Source organism: Perognathus longimembris, chromosome 4 (genome assembly GCF_023159225.1).
Source record: "Perognathus longimembris pacificus isolate PPM17 chromosome 4, ASM2315922v1, whole genome shotgun sequence".
Taxonomy (NCBI): domain Eukaryota; kingdom Metazoa; phylum Chordata; class Mammalia; order Rodentia; family Heteromyidae; genus Perognathus; species Perognathus longimembris.
The window spans coordinates 28,690,534-28,704,082 of record NC_063164.1 but is presented as its reverse complement, the minus strand read 5'-3'; the positions used below and the strand labels follow the sequence as shown (position 1 = coordinate 28,704,082).

Here is a 13,549-nt window from a genome sequence, read left to right as displayed (position 1 = left end):
CATTTTAAATGATTTTGGACTTGATGTGGGACCATGGAACTTCCATAGTCATCTGCAGGTATGCTGTGTGCAGCAGGTAACCTCCTGAGGTTCCTGCTTCTGTTGCATAATGAGCTTGACTCTCATGTCTCTATATCATTGTTAGGCCAAATCTATTCCTAGGCAGCTCTGAAGTTCCTAGTTTCCAAGATGCCACGGGGGAAAAATGGATTTATCCTCAGGGTTCTCGCCTGCCATTTTGCCAGTGACCCCAGGAATGTAAGCCTGGATCTTTCTTCTCTAAACTGTCAGGTTATATTCTCAGTTGGCACAAGTCTTTATAAATATCAGTGTAGGTGTCTGAAGTCTCCAATGCCAGGGGCTCTGAAAAATAGCAAGAGATACTTAGAGCTCTATTCATTCTTTCATCCTTAAACTTCAGTGTTGGTGGGAACATGATGATACCTTTAGTTTTGGCGCTTCATCATCACATGAAGCATTTTTAAATCAAGGGCCAGAATATATGAATATATCCCCCCTTCTTTCTTCTCCTACTGTTTATCCTTTATTATAATTTTACTATTTTATATTTTGGAGAGGGCTCATTTCTTTTGGTCTTTCATTCCTCTTAATTTATACTGTATATTTCCCTGGTTTTTTTTTTTTTTTTTTTTTTGGCCAGTCCTGGGCCTTGGACTCAGGGCCTGAGCACTGTCCCTGGCTTCTTCCCGCTCAAGGCTAGTAGTACTCTGCCACTTGAGCCACAGCGCCGCTTCTGGCCGTTTTCTGTATATGTGGTGCTGGGGAATCGAACCTAGGGCCTCGTGTATCCGAGGCAGGCACTCTTGCCACTAGGCTATATCCCCAGCCCTATTTCCCTGGTTTTGACTTTGAATTTAAGGCGTTAAAAATAGGTTGATAAGGCTGGTGCTATAGCTCAAGCCTGTAATCCTAGTTACTGAGAAGGCTCAGATTTGAGGATCTCAGTTGAAAGCCAGCCAGAACAGGAAAGTCCATGAGACTCTTAACTCCAATTAACTATCAAAAAGCCAGAAGCGGAGCTGTGGCTCAAGTGATAGAGCACTAGCCTTGAGCACAAAAGTTCAGCGACTATGCCCATGCGCAGTTCAACCACAGGAAAGAAAAAATAAAGGCTGCAAGAAGAGTTGAACTATTTTTGATAACAAGAGTAAATGGTGGAAAATGGGGGAAAAAAAAGGCTTATAAAGATAACAATGGCTTTATTTCCTAATACCATCTAAAGATATATTTCCTACTTGAGTTTTCTTGTATTATGCATTTTAAAGGGTTTCCTATCATAAAGTCTGGAAAACTGTTATAAACTTTAGAATATCGTTTCCAGGTCAACTTTGATCTTATATGCCAAGATCATCAGTAGGAAAAAAAAAAAAGATATTTTTCACATCTAAATCAAGAACTAGTGTTCTCAGGAAACTTCAAAGTTCCACTTCAGATTTTTAAGGAAGGGTAATTCTTTTAGTATCAAGGAAATGAGATGTCAAGAAAAGCCAGAATCCCTTGTTTAAGATATAGTCCAGTTACTTAATTTTCCTTGTCCTTTTTCCTCCCTCCATCCAGTGGGAGGAATTTTTCTTTTCTTTCGTCTCTCAAGAGACACTTTCACTGTATTCTTTCAGATGACTGTTTCTGATTTAGAGGAGAAATCAACACATAGGAGCTCAAATGTCCTTCAGTAATGTTCATTCCTTCCAGCTTTTCATGTTTCAACTTTTGCGGGGCCTGGCGTACATCCACCACCAACACGTTCTTCACAGAGACCTGAAACCTCAGAACTTGCTCATCAGTCACCTGGGAGAGCTCAAACTGGCTGATTTCGGTAAGTCACTCCTCAAGTCGCCTTCTGGCTGGTGAACAATAATGCTTTTGTGTGCACTTGTCTGAAGTATTGACAAAGCCTAGCCTTTGAAAACTGGGGGCCTAGGAATATGATGCTTTGTGAGGATATCAAACTACGCTACAGGAAATGTGAGGCAAGAAAGAGGGAGAGCTTGGTAACTTCTTAGGATTCCATCAGCATCCAATCTAGCCAGATGTCCAAAGCCATGTCCACTTTTGATATAGAGACACTTGGAGAGCAGATGGGTACTTAGTAGGTTTCTCTTCATCTGAGTGATATTACAAATTCTCAGACTAGATCAAGGTTATCCCAGAACAGCAGGAAAAAGAGCTTAACCCCAGACTGTATTAGAGTCTCCTGCAAAAAATGGAAGCTTGTTCCTGCTCACCTAAATGTGAAAGTTTGACTGTTTTCCCAGCAAAGTGATACAGATTTCCCTATCACAATATCTTTCTACTTTAGCACTGGTAGTTTATAATTATATTTACCCAAATATACATACATACATGTGTGCATATGTGTATTTAGATAGATAGATATAGATATCGCTGTATATAGCTGATTTTCCCCCTTTACTTAGACGATCAGCATTATGAGACAGGTGAGGTCTAATTTTGTTTATCATTGTATGCCTAGTGCTTTCCCTGTTGGGCAGATATCAAATGGTCATATTGTGGCTGAAGGACTTTATTCTGAGGTAGTAGCTTACATTCTGACACACAGACCTTTAGCAGACATTCATTTATTAGTTCTCAAAGGAGTGAACTTCTCTGTTTGGATTTTTCCCAGTTCTAGGTCCTATAATTCTGTGAGAGTAAAAGTGACTGACAGTGGTGCTCTCCTTTTATGGAGGAGCAGTTGAGAGAAAAATCATCCCAGGTTACACTGCGATAACTAGATCACTGCCCATCCTTTTCCTATGAAATTGGCTTTGGGGGCTCCTGAGGTACCCAAATGGAGAGGGGGACATATTGGCTCCAAATCTGTGTTCATTTAGCTATGTCTACACACATTACAGAGGTGGAAAGCTCTAGAAACTTAACTTTTTATCACCTCAGCAATGAGATCCTTATGGTGGCCCTGTTATGTCTCAACTCTGGCTTTATTTGTCAGGTGGCATCACTCTCCCTAAGATATGCTCCTAATTACATATGTCAAGGAGGTTGTCTCTTCCTGCTCATCACAGTTCTGGGGAAGGAGAAAACAGATGCAGAATATTTAACCCCTCCATTAAGCACTTCACCCGGAAGTTCACATGTCACTCTGTTCATGCTATGTAGGCAAGAATGTAATCATCTGACCACACTTGGCTGGCACATCTAGTTACAAAGCAGGCCACATTTTGAGACATCCTCTTGATGTCACAGGGTCAAGATATTTCAGTGGTTTCTATAAAAACACCTCAAATATGTGTCATATTTAAATGTTGTTTGCTCTCCCAATTACACTCTCCCTGGTATAGGATATCATGTGTCCCTAGGAAGGCCCAAGATAATAAGTTCTATGTTTTTCCCTTTGGGTAGGTCTTGCTCGGGCCAAGTCCATTCCTAGCCAGACATACTCTTCAGAAGTTGTCACCCTCTGGTACCGGCCTCCTGATGCTTTGCTGGGAGCCACTGAATATTCCTCTGAGCTGGACATATGGTAAGAGCTAGTGCCAAAACAGTGTGAGTGTTTCTCCCTGTGAGAGTGGCTTTCTTGTCTGGATTGCACTTTAATAATAAGTCTAATAAGAAAAATTGCTAATATTTACATATAGAAACAAACTGCTTTGAAATATACAACTCATTTGATTTTTTTTTTTTTTTTTTTTTTTTTTTTGCCAGTCCTGGGCCTTGGACTCGGGGCCTGAGCACTGTCCCTGGCTTCTTTTTGCTCAAGGCTAGCACTCTGCCGCTTGAGCCACAGCGCCGCTTCTGGCTGTTTTCTGTATATGTGGTGCTGGGGAATCGAACCTAGGGCCTCGTGTATCCGAGGAAGGCACTCTTGCCACTAGGCCATATCCCCAGCCCAACTCATTTGATTTTTACAATCATTCTCTGAGCTCTAAAGAAACTGATATCCAGAGAGGTCCAATGCCCTTTCTACCAGAACCTTCTTCTTAGAGCTTCTCCTTAGTTAGTCCTTTGTCTTTTCTTCCCCCTCCCCGCCCTGCCTATACCTTGTTCTTAGAGGAATAAAAAGGGCCCTCCAACCACAGACAGACAGACAGACAGACACAGCTGCACAAACAGTTCAGAGCCTAGTGAAAGAGGTATAAAGAACAAGGTGCAGGAGACCTAACTATCATGCCAATTCTTTCTTGTTTTTGTGCTGGTCCTAGTGCTTGAACTCAGAGCTTGGGCACTGTGTATAAGCTCTTTTGCTTAAAGCTAGTGCTCTACCACTTGAGCCACAAGTGGAGCCACAGCTCCACTTCCATGTATTTGTGGAGGTAAGAGTCTTATGGACTTTCCTGCCTGGGCTAGCTTTGAACTGTGATCCTCAGAGATCAACCTCCTAAGTAGCCACTTTCTACACTTTAAAAAAATGAAAGGAATAAACTCTCCTCATCGGAGATTAGTTGAGATTGTAGTCAAGTGTTAAGAACCCCATAACTGATGAAGCACTTGGATTAATGGGCCATAACAGTGAATATAGAATCCTTAGGCACTTGTCATTGAGAACAACAAATGGAGACAACACACTGGAGCTATCTTATCTATCTAGTCATCTAGATGTGTGATGACTTCAGTAGCTCATTCCTCTAGGTTAGTACAATACATAGACCACTTTTAAGTCCTTGGAAGGAATTTAAACACAGGCTCTCTTTTTAAAAATCAGTGGCTCACACCTGTAATCTTAGCTACTCAGGAGATTGAGATCTGAGGATCGTAGTTCAAGACCAGCCCAGGCAAGAAAGCCTGTGAGACTCTTATTTCCAATTAACAACCAAAAGAGCTGGAAGTGGAACTGTGGCTCGAGTGACAAGATGCTAATCTTTTTTTTTTTTTTTTAGATGTAAGCCATGACGTCTGTAATCACATTTTATTTTTATTTTTTATTATCAAACTGATGTTACAGTTTCATATATTAGGCATTGGATACATTTCTTGTACTGTTTGTTACCTCCTCCCTCATTCCCTTCTCCCCTTCCCCGTTTCCCTTTCTCCCCATGAGTTGTTCAGTTGGTTTACACCAAATAGTTTTGCAAGTATTGCTTTTGTAGTCATTTGTCTTTTTATCCTGTGTCTCTCAATTTTGGTATTCCCTTTCACTTTCCTAGTTCTAATACCAGTATACACAGTTTCCAATGTACTCAGATAAGATACAGTGATAGTGCAGGTACAACCACAGGAAGGGGATACAAGAGGATCATCAACAATAGAAGCTACAGTTTCACATGGCAGGTTGAAAGTAACTACAACAGTGATATAACAGTTGTTTCCATAACATGGAGTTCATTTCACTTAGCATCATCTTATGTGTTCATAAGGGCATAGCTATTAGGCTCTTGTGATCATCTGCTGTGACTAGCCTAAACCTGTGCTAATTATTCCCTATGAGGGAGACCATAGAGTCCATGTTTCTTCGGGTCTGGCTCACTTCACTTAGTATAATTTTTTCCAAGTTCTTCCATTTCCTTACGAATGGGGCAATGTCATTATTTCTGATAGAGGCATAAAATTCCATTGTGTATATGTACCACATTTTCTGATCCACTCATCTACTGAGGAACATCTGGGTTGGCTCCATATTTTAGCTATGACAAATTGTGCTGCGATGAACATTGTTGTGCTGGTGGCTTTAGTGTGTTCTTGTTTGTGGTCTTTTGGGTAGATGCCCAAAAGTGGGGCTGCTGGGTCATAGGGGAGCTCCATGTTTAGCCTTTTGAGGAATCTCCATACCGCTTTCCAGAGTGGCTGAACCAGTTTACATTCCCACCAACAATGAAGTAGGGTTCCCTTTTGGCCACATCCCATCCAACATTTATAATTGTTAGCTTTCTTGATATAGGACATTCTTACTGGGGTGAGATGGAATCTCAATGTTGTTTTGATTTTCATTTCTTTTATGGCCAGTGATGTAGAGCACTTTTTCATATGTCTCTTGGCCATTCTCATTTCCTCATCAGAGAAGTCTCTTTTTAAATCTTTAGCCCACTTGTTGAGGGGGCTATTGGTTCTTTGCGGTTTTGTTTTGGAGGAATGTATTTTTTTTAGTTCTGCATATATTTTAGATATGAGGCCTTTGTCCATTGTATGGCTGGTACAGATTTTTTCCCAATCTGTGGGCTTTCTGTTTATCTTGCGAGCTATGTCCTTTGCCCTATAGAAGCTCTGCAGTTTGATGCAGTCCCATTTGTACATCCTTTCTTTACTTTGTAGCATTTCTGGATCTTTGTTAAGGAAGTTCCGTCCTGTGCCAAGGAACCCAAGTGTTTCTCCTACTCTTTCTTTTAGTGTTTTCAGGGTATCTGTTTTAATTTTGAGGTCTTTGACCCATTTGGAATTGATTTTGGTGCAGGGTGATATATAAGGATCTAGTTTTAGTTTGTTGCAGGTGTTGAACCAGTTTTGCCAGCACCATTAAAGAGGCTATCTTTCTTCCATCCTATTTTTTTAGCTCATTTATCAAAAATTAAGTAGGCATAGTTCTGTGGGTTCATTTCTGGATCTTCACTTCTGTTCCATTGGTCTTCAGGCCTGTTCCGGTGCCATTACCAAGCTGTTTTTATTACTATAGTTTTATAATACAGCTTGAAGTTTGGTATTGTAATTCCTCTAGCACTCTTCTTTCTGCTTAGGATTGTTTTTGCTATTCTGGGTCTTTTATTGTTCCATATGAATTTCTGGATTGCTTCCTCTATTTCATTTAAAAATGGTGTTGGGATATTAATGGGTATTGCATTGAATTTGTAGATAGCCTTTGGCAATATTGCCATTTTGATTATATTAATCCTCCCAATCCAGGAGCATGGGAGGTTTTTCCATTTCTTTAGTTCTGCCTTAATTTCGTTTTTCATGTTTTTTTTTTTTTTTTTTTTTTTTTTTTTTGGCCAGTCCTGGGCCTTGGTCTCAGGGCCTGAGCACTGTCCCTGGCTTCTTCCCGCTCAAGGCTAGCACTCTGCCACTTGAGCCACAGCGCCACTTCTGGCCGTTTTCTGTATGTGTGGTGCTGGGGACTCGAACCTAGGGCCTCGTGTATCCGAGGCAGGCACTCTTGCCGCTAGGCTATATCCCCAGCCCTCATTTTTCATGTTTTTAAAGTTCTCATCATAGAGGTCTTTCACTTCTTTGGTTAAGGTTATTCCTAGGTATTTTGTGTTTTTTGAGGCTATTGCAAAAGGAGTTGCTTTCCTGATTTCAGCCTCGGCATTTGGGTCATTAGCATATAGAAAGGCCATTGGTTTTTGAGAGCTTATTTTATATCCTGCAACTTTGCCAAAGTTTTGGATCAGCTCTAATAGCTTGGGAGTAGAGTCTCTGGGGTTGTTTAGGTATAGGATCATGTCATCTGCAAAGAGAGAAAGTTTAACTTTATCTTTTCCTATTTGGATCCCCTTTATATTTTCTTCTTGCCTAATTGCTCTGGCTAGGAATTCTAGTACTATTTTGAAGAGAAAGGGAGAGAGCGGACATCCCTATCTTGCTCCTGATTTTAAAGGGAATGGCTTTAGCTTTTTTTTTTTTTTTTTTTTTTGGCCAGTCCTGGGCCTTGGACTCAGGGCCTGAGCACTGTCCCTGGCTTCTTCCCGCTCAAGGCTAGCACTCTGCCACTTGAGCCACAGCGCCGCTTCTGGCCATTTTCTGTATATGTGGTGCTTGGTAATCGAACCTAGGGCCTCGTGTATCCGAGGCAGGCACTCTTGCCACTAGGCTATATCCCCAGCCCGGCTTTAGCTTTTCACTGTTTAGAATTATGCTTGCTGTGGGTTTGTCATAAACTGCCTTTATTATATTCAGGAGTGTTCCCTGGAATCCCAGTTTTTCCAGGGCTTTCAGCATAAATGGGTGCTGGATTTTATCAAACGCCTTTTCCGCATCCAGAGATATAACCATGTGGTTCTTTACCTTGGTTGATGTGGTGGATTACATTAATTGACTTACATATATTGAACCAACTTTGCATCCCTGGGATGAATCCAGTTTGATCATGGTGTATGATTTTTTTGATGACCTGTTGAAGTCGAGTGACCAGAATTTTGCTGAGAATTTTTACATCTATGTTCATCAGGGAAATCAGTCTATAGTTCTCTTTCCGTGATGAGTCCCTGCCTGGTTTGGGGATGAGGGTTATACTGGCTTCATAGAATGTGTCTGGTAGTGAATTTTCTCTTTCAATTTCATTGAAGAGTTTGATAAATATTGGTGTGAGTTCTGTTTTGAAAGCCTTGTAGAATTCTGCTGTAAATTTGTCTGGACCTGGGCTTTTCTTGGATGGAAGATTACTTGTTGCCATTTCTATTTCAATGCTGGATATGGATCTGTTTAGAAGGTTTAAATCTTCATTGTTGAGTTTGGGGATATCAGTTTTTTCTAGGAAATCATCCATTTCTTCCAGGTTCTCGAATTTGTTGGCATAAAGGTTTGCAAAATAGTCCCTTATTGTGTTCTGAATTTTGGTTGTTTCTGTGGTGATGTTACCTGTTTCATCTCTGATCTTGTTTATTTGGATGTGCTGCCTAGGTTTGCTAGGGGTCTGTCTATCTTGTTAATTTTTTCAAAGAACCAACTCTTTGTTTTGTTGATTTTTTCAATGGTTGTTTTTTTTTTTTTTGTCTCTAATTCATTTCATTCTGATTTGATTTGAATTATTCGTTTCCGTCTATTGACTTGGGGTTTGGCTTGTTGTTCTCTTTCGAGGAGATTAAGGTGCTTCCTTAAGTTGTTGAGTTGCTGTTTCTCCAGTTTGTTGATGTAGGCACTCAGAGATATAAATTTTCCTCTGAGTACTGCCTTTGCTGTGTCCCAAAGGAGCTGGTACTTTGTGTTCTCGGTTGAATTCCATAAACATTTGAATTTCTGTTCTAATTTCTTCAATGACCCACTGATGGTTCAGCAGTGTGTTCTTTAGTCTCCATGAATTGTAGGATTTTCTGTGGTAGTTGTTTGAGTTGAGCTCTAATTTTATTCCATTGTGGTCTGAGAGACTGCAGGGAATGGTTTTGATACTTCTGAATTTGTACAGATTTTCTTTGTGTCCTAAGATGTGATCTATTTTGGAGAATGTTCCATGTGCTGCTGAAAAGAATGTGTATTCTGGTGTTGCTGGATGGAATATTCTGTAGATGTTGATTAAGTCTAGTTGGTCTATGCAGTTGCTTAGTTCTGTGGTTTCTTTGTTCAGTTTTTGGCATGTTGATCTGTCCAGAGGTGACAGTCAAGATGCTAATCTTTAGCAAAAAAGCTCAGGGGCAGTCACCAGGTCCTGATTTCAAGTCCCAGGACCCCACCCTCACCCCACCACACACACAATCAATCTATCAATAATGGAATTTTCTTTTTAAAAAAATTAAACAGGGACTGGGGATATGGCCTAGTGGCAAGAGAGCTTGCCTCGTATACATGAGGCCCTGGGTTCGATTCCCCAGCACCACATATACAGAAAACGGCCAGAAGTGGCGCTGTGGCTCAAGTGGCAGAGTGCTAGCCTTGAGCAAAAGGAAGCCAGGGACAGTGCTCAGGCCCTGAGTCCAAGGCCCAGGACTGGCAAAAAAAAAATTAAACAGTGCCCTAAAAGACAAACCTAAGCTTTTCGATTTTGCAAAGAATTGAGAAAGGTTGCAGAAATTCTCCTCCAGTGTATATGAGTCATAGGTTTCTGATACTAGATACCATTTCTAGAAATATCACCTGCTAGTCAAAACTCCCTGAAGCTGTCAGCTCTCACAGCTCGGCACTTTCACATCAAAGGCCTTCAGCAGACTCAGGGAGGCGCAGCCCTTAATGATGTCTTCCTGGTTGTGTTTCACTGACAGAGTGAAACTTCTACCTATCAATTTTGAATTTTGTTTTATTGCAGAATATTTCAAATGTTCAATCACATATGTAATATGTAGGTAGATTCATAATTCTCAACCAGGGGCAGTTTTGCTCCCCAGTGTATATTTTGCAATGTCTGGAGACATTTTTCATTGTCATGGCTGAGGGGCAGGAGGTGTCACTAGTACTCTACAGGGGAGAGAGATATGGGATGCTGTTCAACATCTTGTAATGGAAAAGACAGCTCCCAAGCAAAGACTTTTCCAGCACAAAATGTCAGTAGTGTCAAGACTGAAAGAGCTGGTAGAGATTAAGAAGCATAAAGTGGTGAACCTCATGACCTCCTACCAGTGTAACCACTGGGATATAATCAGCACCAGCTGACATGTCTTCCCCATCAACCTGCCCTCCACTCAGAGGGCATTGCTTACATTTTACTTTATTTCCCTTTTGATACTTATTCCCTTACTTAAAAAAATTAGTAGTTTATGGTCTGGGGATATGGCCTACTGGTAAGAGTGCCTCGTATACATGAAGCCCTGGGTTTGATTCCTCAGCACCATATATATAGAAAAGGCCAGAAGTGGTGCTGTGGCTCAAGTGGCAGAGTGCTAGCCTTGAGCAAAAAGAAGTCAGGAACAGTGCTCAGGCCCTGAGTCCAAGGCCTAGGACTGGCCAAAAAAAAAAAAAAAATAATAATAATAATAGTAGTTTCACATCTATTTGCATCCTTTAAGATATTATTTTTAGATCAGCACTCATACCTATAATCCTAGCTCAGGAGGCTGAGATCTGAGAATCATGGTTCAAGGCCAGCCCAGACAGGAAAGTTCCGGAGACTCTTATGTCCAATTAGCTACACAAAAAAAAAGCAAGAAATGGTAGAGCGGTAGAATGCTCTCTAATGGTAGACTGAGGGGGGGACAAAGCACAGGGATAGCACCTAGACCCTGAGTTCAAGCCCCAGGACTGGCACAAAATAAAAAATTTAAAAATATTGTGTTTAACCTGCTTTTGTATGTTTATAAAAATGATATTACATTATGTTTAATACTCCATGACTTGTCTTTATTTCATGTACTATGTTTCTAAGAGTCATCCATGTTGATCTGTGTAGCTGTATTTTATTTCCTGATGACAAATATTTTGATTATCTGCTCTGTTTCTGTTACTTTGGACAGAATGATGTTTATATTTAAGGAAAGCTCTAGAGATAATTGTGCTGTGTACAGCAAGGGCATGTCAATATTCAACTTTATTAAACAGTGCCAGATGGTTTTCCACAATGGTTGTAATAGTTGCTATACCAGCAGTATAGGTATAAAGATATACCTTGTCCCTCTCTGCATCAAATTTGTAGCATTATAATCCTTCATTTTTGCTAATCAAATATGTAAAATGGTAACATGCTGTGATTTAAATTTGCATTTACCTAATTACTAGTAATATTGGATATCTGTTCATCTGTGTTTTTTTTTCTATCATCTACTAATTTGTCTGGTTTGTTTTCTGTTGGCCTGACTCTGAATCCCTTCCTTCTTTATTGATTTATATTTCTTCATAGATTCTAGGTACAAATCTATCAGTTATAAGTGTTATATAAGTAGCCTCTCTTAATTCAGGGCTATGTTTTCATATCTCAACATTATGCTTTTCTTGGGTGTATGTGCTAATACAAGAGCTGAACACAGGACTTGTGCTCTTGGTCAGCTTTCTTGTTCATGGCTGATGCTCTACCACTTGAGCCATACACCCAATTCAGAATTTTGCCAATTACTTCAAAATGGAGTCTTGTACACTTTCTGCAGTGATTGGCATCAAACCACAATCCTCTGGGTTTTAGGTTCCTAAGTAGTTAGGATTGCAGTCATGAGCCACTGAGCCAGAATGATGTTATGCTTTTGAACAAAGTTTTCAGTGGTTGTTGTTTGGGGGTTTGAACTTAGGACCTCAGGCTTGCTGGGCTTGAACTGTACCACTTGAACCATGTATCCAGTCCTGCTTTTCACTGGTTATGTTAGAAATAGAGTCTAATAGACTTTTCTTCTTGGGCTGGCTTGCAACTGTTACCAAGATTTCCGCTTCTTGAAGGGTGACACTGCAAAAGAAATGTACTCATTATCTGTCATATATAACTGTAATCCCTCTGTACATCACTTTATAATAATTTTTTTTAAAAAGATTGGGGCTGGGGATATGGCCTAGTGGCAAGAGAGCTTGCCTCCCATACAGGAAGCCCTAGGTTCGATTCCCCAGCACCACGTATACGGAAAACGGCCAGAAGGGGAGCTGTGGCTCAGGTGGCAGAGTGCTAGCCTTGAGCGGGAAGAAGCCAGGGACAGTGTTCAGTCCCTGAGTCTAAGGCCCAGGACTGGCCAAAAAAAAAAAAGATTAAGCAACTGTGATTACAGTTGTAAGCCACTAGGACCTGGCCTAAGTTCTTAGTTCAAAGTCAGCCCAGGCAAACAAATCCTATGGACCCTTATCTCCAATTAATCAGCAAAAATCTGAAAGTGGAAGTATGGCTCAACTAGTAGAGTGCCAATCTGAGCCAAAAAGCTAAGTGAGAACATGAGGCTCTGAGTTCAAGCCCCAGTACTTGGCATCTCTGTATTATCTTCCCTTTTTTGTTTCTTTTGCCAGTGTCAGGGTTGATCTTGGGGCTTCATGCTTGCTTACTTAGTGTTCTACCACTTGAGCCACACCTCCAGTCCAGCTTTATGTTGGTTATTTTGGAGGCAGTCTTGTGAACATTTTTCTGGACTGGCTTCAAATTGTGATCCTCTGGATCTCAGCCTCCTGAGTAACTAGGATTATAGGTGTGAGCCACCAGCCACCAGCTCAATGGTGCTTTTTAATTTAGCTTGCATTAGTTGTATGAGGGAAGTATGGGGTCGGGGGGGAGTGGATTTCACTGTTATATTTTCACACATTAATAATATAGTCCAATCTCTCATATAGTCCCTTTTCATTACTCTTCTTTTCCCCCTTTCCAAAACAAGTTCAACGGATTTCATCTTCTATTTCATTCCCTTCTCCCCCTATATAATCCCTTAATTAGACTCATGCTCTTGTATAATTATGCATATGTATGTACATGTCCATGAATATGTATGTCTTTTAGGTCTAGTATCCACATATGCATGAAAACACACAATACTTTGTTTTTGAGCTTGTCTTGTCTTGCTCAACATGATATCTTCCAATTTCACCAATTTTTTCCACAAATGACATAATTTAATTTTTCTTTATGGCTGTATAATATTACATTATATATTCCATTATGTATAATATACATACTACATATAAAGATGTGGTCTATATATACATATATACATACATATATATTGATAAAGATGTGTGTATGTACACATACACATCTTTGTCCATTCACACACACACACACACACACACACACACATCTTTATCCATTCTTCTGTTGTTAGGCACCTCAGATGATGTCACCATTTAGCTATTTGTGAACAGTGCTGCAATAATGCTGGTATACTGATTTATTTTTCTTTGGAAATGCACTCAATAGGATATGATGGGGTCATAAGGAAGGCCTAATTTTAGTTTTTTGAGCAATCTCAATACTGATTTCCAAAGTGGTTTCACTAGTTCATATTCACATCAACAATGTATGAGAGCTCCCCCGGCAATATCCTTGCCTGCATTTGTTCTTTTTGTTTTCTTGATGGCTGCCATTCAGGCTGGAGTGAGGTAG

At 40.4% G+C, this 13,549-nt stretch overlaps 1 protein-coding gene across 1 annotated transcript in view; it reads left to right on the top strand.

Annotated features, from left to right (window-relative positions):
• Cdk15 (cyclin dependent kinase 15) overlaps positions 1-13,549 on the top strand; it is a 93,226-nt gene that overhangs the window by 25,111 nt on the left and 54,566 nt on the right. The window contains exons 7-8 of the mRNA XM_048344950.1: positions 1,714-1,837; positions 3,382-3,502. Coding sequence (XP_048200907.1) covers positions 1,714-1,837; positions 3,382-3,502 — 245 coding nt within the window. The remainder of the gene's footprint in view (positions 1-1,713; positions 1,838-3,381; positions 3,503-13,549) is intronic.